We start from the raw sequence: 10,462 nt of genomic DNA, 5'->3' as shown, positions 1-10,462 counted from the left end.
CGTTTCTAATGAAGGGCTTGATTTAAACGTTCCAGTTTCTACCGAAAGATCTTTGCATTGACAGTTCGCTGTGGATTTAGGAGTTCGAAATGAATTACTCTTTTGATGTCCCACCAAATGCAAAACATCACTTTCTGCGGATGGAGTCCAGGTTTTGGGATGGAAGTGGTTTTTGTCTAGGGCTGAGCCATTGTTTTTGGTGTTTAATATTCATAGCGAATCTATTTTTCATCATCGGTGACAATTCTGTCACAAAAGCTCCCCAGTGGCACAGCAGTATGTCTGCGGACTTACAACGCTAGAATCCGGGTTTCGATACCCGTGGTGGGCAGAGCACAGATAGGACAAATGTTTTTTCAGAACCTAAAGCAAATTGTTACCAAAAATCAATTTCAATATTTTATAACATTTGTTTCCGTATAAAAATCTTCACCAACGAATAGGGAGGGATCCACCATGTAGCCGACTGGACACAACTGACCCACTTCGGCATTATTCGGTAAACTATTAATCGCTATTTTATGACAGTTTGGCAACTTTGGATACATTGTTGCTCCAAACATTTATTCGACAAATTTCACCCATGTCGTGTGTGCGAGTAATAAAATTCTGCACTTTTCACCCATGGCCCATTACCATGAAAACAGTATTAAAAAACAAAACAAAAATACAAGAAGGGAAACAATGTTTTGTAACCACAAAGAATATCAAAAAAGTTTATGGAAATGTTTTGAACGTTCGTAAGTATCAACGATGGTTCAGCAAATTTCGTTATGGTGACTTTAGCCTTAAAAATTGTGATGGCAGGGGCCGACATCTTGGGATTGATATTGATGCTTTGAAGACATTTCACACTCGTGAAATGGCCCTGAAATTGCATATCTCTCATGAAACAATACGTAAACATCTAAGGAATATGGGAAAACTTCATAAAGAAGGTGTTTGGGTGCCTCACGAACTCTCCGGTGACCATCGTTTCCAAATGCTAGTTTAAGTTTCTGGTGTAATGAAGTTATTTTACATCTGTCATTATCAATGAGTATGATCATTTGATAGTTTGTTTATTCTTCAAACAGCATTCTGGCGTTACAGATTCATGGACAAATAATAAGCACTTTTATACAACCAGATTACCTAATTGTCTGAGAATATTGCTAGGACGACGAGGAAGCTTGCCTAAAATGTGTTGCCTACTGTGTTAAGAATTTGGAGCTGTTTTGGATTTTTCAAGCTTCTTTTTTTTTTAGCTTTTTCTATTTTCGGCTCCCGTCCGAGTTACAGCTTAAGCTTCAACCCGTGTGGATTACACAGAAAGAGAATGAAATAGGACAGTAATTTTTAAATATAACGCGGATTACCTAAATATCTACATTTACTTGAAAGCTAAAAATCTTGACAACCGAAAAATAAGCATGAGTGATCTGGAAAGTTTCTATTCTCGGGTATCTTTTGTTGAATATTAATAGGAAGTTGCGGGACTCTTGCACGTTCCTTCCTCATGAAACGTCGTCATAACAATATTCAAGGCAATATATCTGATAGTTAAAAACTTCCAATTTGTGCCCTCGTGCCAACCTTGTCTCTCAAATGGCATAAGCGATGTTATCGGATTTCATTAATTAAATAATCTTTATGAAAAACAAACAAGTTTTATGAGATGAAAATGATAATACAATTATTGTAATTTTGAAATTACAGTACTTTGTTTAACTGTCGCGCAAACAAAAACACATTAATTAATGACTTTCCATTACAAGGCATAGCCAAAATTGACGGTTATCACTTGGCTTGAGATTGGGGGACGATTCCTTATAAATATTATTTTCAGAAGAGAGTTTATACTGACCGGTGAGACCATTAACTCCTATTATTTTGCCCCCCAGTGGCACATCGGTATGTCTGCGGACTTGCAACGCTAGAAACCGGGTTTCGATACCCGTGGTGGGCAGAGCACAGATAGCCCATTGTGTAACTTTGTGCTTAATTCCAAACAAACCTATTATTTTTCCATTGTATCTATCTGCTCATGTATTGCATATTTGAGCAAGTAAGGTTAGCTGACAGCTTTCTGCTATTTTTACCCACACGTGGGCTATGAGCCGTCTGCCAACGAGGTTGGAAAGCAAAGATACGTAAGCAGGTTGAAGTGGGTTCCGCGAGCGTCTTTCCTAAATATTTATAACTTCTTTTTTATTATGCATGTTGTTGTTTCTTTGTTCGTTTGTTTTTTATGTAAAATACTTTAAACAGGAAAGAGTTTAAAATATTCGGATTATTCTTCAGGGGGTAAATTTTACACTCAATAATACTGAAGTGCTCAAATACAGAACTAAAACTAAGCTCTTTGTGATGTTTTGATGCATACAGTCGTTCCAAACTGAACTCACGAAGCAACTCCCGTAATCCTCTATTAATATCAACCGGAAGTGGATGTCACGTTATTATAAAACGGTCTTTGGAACTATTCCAAAACTTAAACAGTATAGATAAACTGCACAAACAGAATAGAATGCCAACCTTGCTATATGCACGTGATATGTGTGTAAAAGCAACTTCAGCTTGTGTGATACAAAGCAAAACACACCGTGATGTCAGAGAGAGAAAAACTAATGCTTTTATTTTGCGTAGTGGAAAATAAAACACCCCGTAACTAGCATAATATCAGACAAGAGAAACGAACGCTTTTTTTGTTGCTGGTAGTAAAACACACTAACCAACATTATATCATACAAGAGAAACCAAAGCTTTTATAGTACGTAGAGACAACACAAACTAATGTTATATCAGACAAGGGACATCAATGCCTTTTTGTTGCTAGTGGTAAAACACACTATAACCAAAGTGATACCAGACAAGAGAAACAAATGCTTTTATAGTGCTTAGTGGAAAGACACATCTTGGACAACATGATACAGACAAGAGAAAACCAATGTTTTTTGTTACTGGTGTGTAAAACATACCATAACCAAAGTGATATCAGAAAAGAGAAGCTAATGCTCTTTTTGTTGTTGTTTCTGGTGGTAAAACATACCATAACCAAAGTGATATCAGACAAGAGAAACCAATGTTGTTGTTTTTTGTTGCTGGTGATAAAACACAATGTAACCAATGTGATATCAAACAAGAGAAACTAATGCTTTTTTGTTGCTGGTGATAAAACACACTGTAACCAAAGTGATATCAGACAAGAGAAACCAATGGGGTTTTTTTCTGTTGCTGGTGGTAAAACACACCATAACCAAAGTGATATCAGACAAGAGAAACCAATGTTGTTTTTTTTTTTGTTTCTGGTAGTAAAACACACTGTAACCAAAGTGATATCAGACAAAAGAAACCAATGATTTTTTTGTTGCTGGTGGTAAAACACGCCATAACCAAAGTAAAATCAGACAAGAGAAACTAATGTGTGTGTTTGTGGTTTTTTTTGTTGCTGGTGATTAGACACACCATAACCAAACTGTTATTGGAGAAGAGAAACCAATGCTTTTTTTTTGTTGCTGGTGGTAAAACACAATGTGATATCAGAAAAGAGAAGCTAATGCTTTTTTGTTGCTGGTGATAAAACACAATGTAACCAAAGTGATATCAGACAAAAAGAAACCAATGCTTTTTTTGTTGCTGGTGATAAAACACAATGTAACCAATGTGATATCAAACAAGAGAAACTAATGCTTTTTTTGTTGTTGTTGCTGATAGTAAAAAAACACCACAACCAAAGTGATATCAGACAAAAGAAACCATTGCATTTTTGTTGGATCTGATGGTAAAACACAGCATGACCAACATAATATCAACAACAGAAATCAATGCTTTTTTGTTGCTGGTGTGGTAAAACATGGTAACTAATATTATATCAGACAAGAGAAATAGTGCTTTTATGGTGCATAGTGGCAGAACACTAATCAACATATCACACAAGAGAAATCAATGCTTTTTTTATTCCTGAAGGTAAGGTACACCATAATGAACTTGATATCTGATAGGAGTCATGATTTTTTTTTTTTGCACTGCCAGACAAAACACCAACCAACTTGATGTCAAACCAGGAAACAATGCTTTTATAATTCATGGTGGCAAAATCAGTTGGCACTATAAAGGACAAAGAAGTCAACTGTTTTAGTTTACATTTAGGCAAACATATTATAACCTGTGTGTTGTAAAGAAAAAACTCAATACATTGCTCAACAAACTACAACAAGCATGATATCTAAGTAAAGAAAGCCACATTTCTTTTGAACATTAGAAAAAACTAATAACAAATTGTATGCAGTCAAAATAAGCCATCACTTGGGTTCTGTGTAACAACGTCAATAAAAACTAATTACAACATATAGAGTTTGTTGTTGAACATAGCCAAACTAGAAAATGTAACTTGTATTGATGATAACCAAAAGTACGCCATAGGTATCCAAGGGAAGTTATATATACCTTTAGCCAATCAAAATCCATATTTTATTTCTGTTTGTTGGTTTTGTGATACTGATAATAAAAATCAGATGTGTTTCTATCAGATAAGGAAAAAGTTTATTATTCTGTGGCATTAGTAATAAAAACATTGTTTATTGTGTCATAAATTAATATATTTTGAACTGGTACTGTGAAAAAATAATAACTGTGGCAGTGAAATTGTCTTGTTTTAATGTTTGGCTATTTCCACTAACTTAGTATTTGAACTTTTGAACTACTGTTTGTAGCAAATACCTTGAATGTAAAAAAAAAAAAGTTAAAATCTGGTATCTCATGGAGCTTTAAATTTCAGATGCTAAAACAAATCTTCAGTTTAAAATTTGTATGTTAGCTTCTGGGAAAAACATTATGACCCTGCTGATGTTATGTTTTCCCAAAATAAGGTTGTCTTGAAGCCTGGCTTAATGATTTACTGTGATAGAACTTAGGAACATATTTCTCTCCTGTAAATGTTCTAGTGATTTTAAAATATGACACTTAATAGCTATAAATGACGCTTAATAGCTATAAATAACCACAGGTTTTGGTTTGTAGGGTGATTTAAATTAGTTTTACATTCACTAGTAGGTTATGTAAATACACTTAAAGCACTTATGAGTAGTGAAGGATAGGTTTGTGTGCAGGCTAAAATAGTCTAATAACTTAAAGAGCTGTAAGATACACACATAAAAAAAGTTGTAATGATGAGGCTAGAAAAAGTTTCCTTCAGTAGTTTACTTAGACTCTCAAAAAATAGCTTCCATTGCCATCTGTTATTTATCAGTCCCATGATTTTATGCATCAAGATCTTTAGTTTATATAAATAGTAAAGAGGTAACTCATTTTCTATATTTGATTCAACAGAATCAATTAAATATAATTTTAGGAATGTGCTTTAGGTCACTGAAGTAGCCATTTTCACGTCTGATAATTTATTTGTACTCTTACCATAATTCTGTATCATTTTGCTATCCTGTAACTCTTTTCATTTATTCAGAAGGTTTCAGTTTTGTTTTCAGAATAAAGCCATGGAAATGAAGATAACCTAATGCTTTTAAGTTGCATCTTATTTCTTGTACATAAAAAATAATATTCAGGCAGGTGGTAGCACTGCCTATGTATGGATGGCTCGGATTATTAATCAAAAGTGTTTTAAATATCTCCTCCATAGGTCATCAGAAATTTATGATACTATACAGTGTTTCCTTTTGTAACAATATCTATGTAACGACTTGGTCACAAGTTCTAGGAATGTATTTAAATATCATAGCAAATAGTTCGAATTTCTTGTTCTTCTGCTTCTTTTTATTACATGATAACTCAAGAACCAAAACAATGGTGTTAACCAATTTCTCTGAGGTGACAGTTTCAAATGGAGTATCCACTTTTATAAGTATTACTAATAATTAGTAGTAATTTTAAAAAATCATAATACTAGTGTAAATGATGTTATCATTACTCCTTGAAGTTAGCTTTCTTATAGACATTTTGTGTTTCTTTAAAAAGCTTAAGTACAGGCTGAAACAGGAATTACCAGCTAATAATAGATAAACAATAAATATTACAGTTGGAACCTCGTTGTATTTAGAACTTGGTTATAAATACAACCTTCCTATGTCTATTGAAACATTGCATTAAAAAAAACAAGCAAACAAGTGAAGAAAAACTCTTCAGAAAGAAAGTAAATGTAGGGATGGCTAACATCAATCCTTCAAAAACATTTCAAACAAGGTAGTAGGGATGACATTTGAATCATCCCCATATGATAGCACAGGCAAGAATAACATATAGCAACATATACATAGCTATTCAATCACAATCAAATTTAATTTATCCTGTTTATGTCTGTTAACATTCTCCTGCACTGTGTGCCTGTGCTATTATGTAGAGATGATGCAAATGCCATCTTTACTATCTTGTTTGCATTGTTTTTGAAGGATTGATATTAGCCATCCCATTATTTACTTCCTTTTTTGAAAAGTTTTTCTTTAATTGTAACTATTGTATTGACAAGAACTGGATAAAATAATTTAGTAACTTTCTCAGAAAAAAATTGTAGTTGTTTTCAGATAAAGTTAATCAGACATTAAGCTTACTCATTATTTATCTTATTCTGGGGAAAAAATCCATTAAGAATACTGTAAAGTTCAAAAAAGTTAAGTTACTGAAAGTCACTTTGATTAACAGTAATTTAGATAAATAATGATAATAACTTCTTTATGGGTATTTGAGATTATAGTATGTGTTAGATATTTATAATATTTTGTGAATCAGTACATAGGTGCAACTAACTTTTATATATGTACGTATAGAAGAATCTCTTAGAAGGTCTCGAAGATGGCGTAAAAATAGTGATTCTACTTCTCTGAACTCTGGATCTGAGAAGAAAAGTTCAGGATCTACACTTTTCAATAGATGTTTTGGAGTTTCAGTTAAAGACCACCAGTCTCAATCCAAAGAAGAATCTTGTGATTCTCAGGTAAATTTATCTTATATTTTATGAAAAATTCTCAATAATTAGGGTTAAATTAACAGTGTATTATTATGTGTATCTAATTATTGAAGAGAAATTTTGAAATTATATTTATATATATATATACATATATATATATATATATATTCTTGACATTTAAGTAAACATAAATAATTTCTCTGTGAAATGTTGCTATTTGATCACTGATTTAATGAATATGATGAAATGCAAATAATGAAGGTTATCATAATATTAAATTAGCATTTAAATATTTTATCACATTATGTTTGTTTATTGTTTAAAGATATTAGAGCACATTTGGATTAAAAAAATATATTCTTCTACTTAACATACTAGTAAGTAGTATATACCAGTTCATGTGTTTTTTAACACCTGTCACATATGCCAGCCCAGCATCTTTTAGTACTGAGTATAGGATGGTCATTCCGGAAACTGGTGATGTAGGGTTATTTTTGATAAATCTCGATGAATGAAGTTTACATATCTTCCAAAAGGGAGAAAAAACTAAAATATTAATGAAGATATGACATGATTAAATCTATGTGGACTATACTATGGTGATATCATAGTGGATATTATACCATCTTTCTTATATTTACTTATCATTGTGGAAGTGGCATTTTTAATTTGAGAATCAGTAGAGAAATCATTTTGTAATGCATTATCCTTCATTCATCTGACCTGGACCCACAGTTCAGCATGTTTCATTGCTCTATCATTTTACTTTACATTTAGAAGTTAATTTCTCCATGTTGGCTCTCATGGTCTTGGGTCAGGTCACAGGTCTGGTCCAGTGTCCTAGACCTCAAAAATAGTGCCAAACATTTTCATTTTGTCTAATCAGAACAACCCAAACCTTTTCTGGAATGACCCCCCCTTTTTTTTTTTATCTACATCAAGATGCTGGGCTGGCTTGTGTGAGAGGTGTTAATACATCAGAGTTTTGTAGTATTAAACACAGAAGAAATCTTGTGTAATTTAACAGTAGGTGTAATGAAGTTAATCTTCAAATTCTGAAAAAAGTAAAGCTTTTGTTGAGTGTTTGAACACTTTTAATCCATTCTATTTGAACTAGAAATTAATAATATTAAACTTATACAAAATTTAGAAAGATATTAAATCTTGAAAATTTTGCTGCATGTGTTAATTTTGTTCATCAACTTTTACCTGTTGTTCTGTGTGATTTTTAAAAGTCATTAATGATTGACTATGGAATTGATTAGCATCTGAATCTGTTAATCTTATTTTACAACATGCTTTTCCTTTTCATGCAGTCTGACATTAAGTCAGGTAAATCAAAGATATCACAGTTGGTACGAAAGCATCAAGAGGCACCAACCAGAAAGCAGTCATTTGACCAGACCCCAGATTCATCTCCACGAAAAACTTCAGCACTGAAAAGACCCGAGATTCCTAAAGTTCTTCGACATAATAGCTCCACTGATCCAGAAAAGTCTTCTCCAGTAAGGTCACGTAGTGAGAGGCTACTGAGGCGAGCAGAACATGGAGTAAGTAGTGGGACAGACAAAGGTGATAAATCCCAAAGTGAAAATGATGAAAAACGGCCCAAATCTACATCTGTTATCACAAGAGCTTCAAACAGTCTGCAAACTGAAAGCCTGAAAAAAAGATCCAGATCAAATCCAAATAACCACATTGTGCATAGAGACAATTCTTTCTCAATAACTCCACCTTCAAAGAAATTACATTCTGATCAAAATATCATAGATTTTGATACAAAAGATAAGAAAAAATCAGTTGGAAGTAACGATTACTCATTAACTTTAGAAACAAAAGATGTATTAGCATTAGAAACACCACATCTAATATCAGAGTTTGAAACTGTTTGTAAAAAGCAAAGCAGATCTAGTGAAAGTAAGAAACTTAACAGTTCTTCCTACTCAACAATAAGTGCTAGTACACAGGGGAGTGGGAGCACCCGTTACTTTTCATGTGATAATACGTGTCCTCAAGAATTGGACACTGAGGTGGATGAAGTGTTTTCTACACCTCCTGACACATTAAAGAGGGATTGGAATTCATTATCAACAACTACAGCTGAGTCATCTGTCATTTATACTCTTTCAATAAGCACAAAAAGTAAAACTTTTGGTGAGTGTTTAGAAACTTGGAATCCATCTTTGAACTTAGAACCATCTTCCTACTCACCTGCATATCCAACAACATTTGATACTTTACAAGATGAAGAGAGTTCAGATAAGGTTACCATAAAAACTGCTTCCTGTTCAAGATATTCACCTGTATTACAACCAGAGGATCTGAAAGAAGAATTAGAAAAAGAGATGTCTTCAGGTGAAAACAAGAGGAGATACACCAGAAAAAGGGACATTTCTGTCAATAAGTCGACTATTTCTTCACAGAGCTTGACTGAAGCCAAAAACTCCTCTGAAAGTGAAAGTGTTTCTGTCAAGAAGACATCACAGACAGACAGCCAAGGAGCATCTTCATTAAAATCTCTTGCTACTGAAACCAGAATTAGGGATAATACAAAAACATCCAGTGAGGAACTAAAAAAAGAATCAAAGGAATCAAAATCTCATTCAGTATTTAAAACTAGACTGAACTCAGAAGAAAGAGAGACTAGAAGTCAGTCTCCAGAAGTACATTCAATTCTGAAAAACAAAACTGATAAAAGTGAGTCAAGTAGCTACAATCTGCAGGTACATCCAATTTTGAAACATCGAACACCAGAAGAAACAGCCAAAGCACAGAGTGAACCTAAACCAATCCTAAAGCAAAGAAACAGCTTTGAGGAACTTTCTTTGGACCACAAAAAGAGTGAACCAAAACCAATATTGAAGAAAAAGTATAGCACAGAAGATGAATGTGAAGATAAACCTAAGTCTATCCTAAAAACTAAATCAATACATGATAGTGGTTCAGAAGGATCAAATTCTCAAGAATCGAAAATTGAATCAGACAGTGGAGTTAAGCCTATTCTTAAAAAGCCATACATGGAAGGAGAGTATTCCAAACCAGTTTCAATTCTGAGAACTTCTTCACCTGAAAGAAGCAACATGTCAGATTCTTCAGAATGTGGTGTTCATGTTAAGAATATTTCACAAACTGTAGCACACCATGCTTTTCAACCAGGGAGCCAAACTGTTGAGAAAGACAATAATGATGGTGCTCCAACTAAGACAGACCAACCTCCATCCATTTTAAAGGTGAAAGACAGTTCATCATCACTATTAACACGTGAGCTAACACCACCCTCAATCCTGAAAAAGCCTAAAGAGGCTGATTCCTTTACAAATGAACTAAGTAGTGTGTTGAAAATAAGGAAAGTGAAAAACTCCCAGGAGGAAGAAGCTGCTGTTCAAGCACCTAAAAGTGCCACGTCATGCAATGAACCAGAATCATTAGATTCTGAAAGAAAACAACTTATGGAAGGGAGGTAAGGAGAAAATCTTTCTTGTTTGTCAGCATTATATACAGTGGAACTAGTGGATAAGACTGTGGTGTTAAAGATGTTAAAAATAGTTTGCTTTTGTCTATACT

The 10,462-nt window shown here is 33.6% G+C and overlaps 1 protein-coding gene across 4 annotated transcripts in view; it reads left to right on the top strand.

Moving 5' to 3' along the window:
- The window catches only part of LOC106461270 (supervillin-like), a 150,000-nt gene that overhangs the window by 75,605 nt on the left and 63,933 nt on the right, over nucleotides 1-10,462 (top strand). For 3 of the 4 annotated variants that reach the window (XM_022388138.1, XM_022388137.1, XM_022388135.1), the window contains exons 8-9: nucleotides 6,759-6,925; nucleotides 8,215-10,358. In XM_022388138.1, the coding sequence (XP_022243846.1) occupies nucleotides 6,759-6,925; nucleotides 8,215-10,358 (2,311 nt within the window). The remainder of the gene's footprint in view (nucleotides 1-6,758; nucleotides 6,926-8,214; nucleotides 10,359-10,462) is intronic. The other variant, XM_022388136.1, reaches the window with a different exon arrangement.

Source organism: Limulus polyphemus, unplaced genomic scaffold (assembly GCF_000517525.1).
Source record: "Limulus polyphemus unplaced genomic scaffold, Limulus_polyphemus-2.1.2 Scaffold925, whole genome shotgun sequence".
Classification (NCBI taxonomy): Eukaryota; Metazoa; Arthropoda; class Merostomata; order Xiphosura; family Limulidae; genus Limulus; species Limulus polyphemus.
This window is presented reverse-complemented; position numbering and strand designations above follow the sequence as displayed.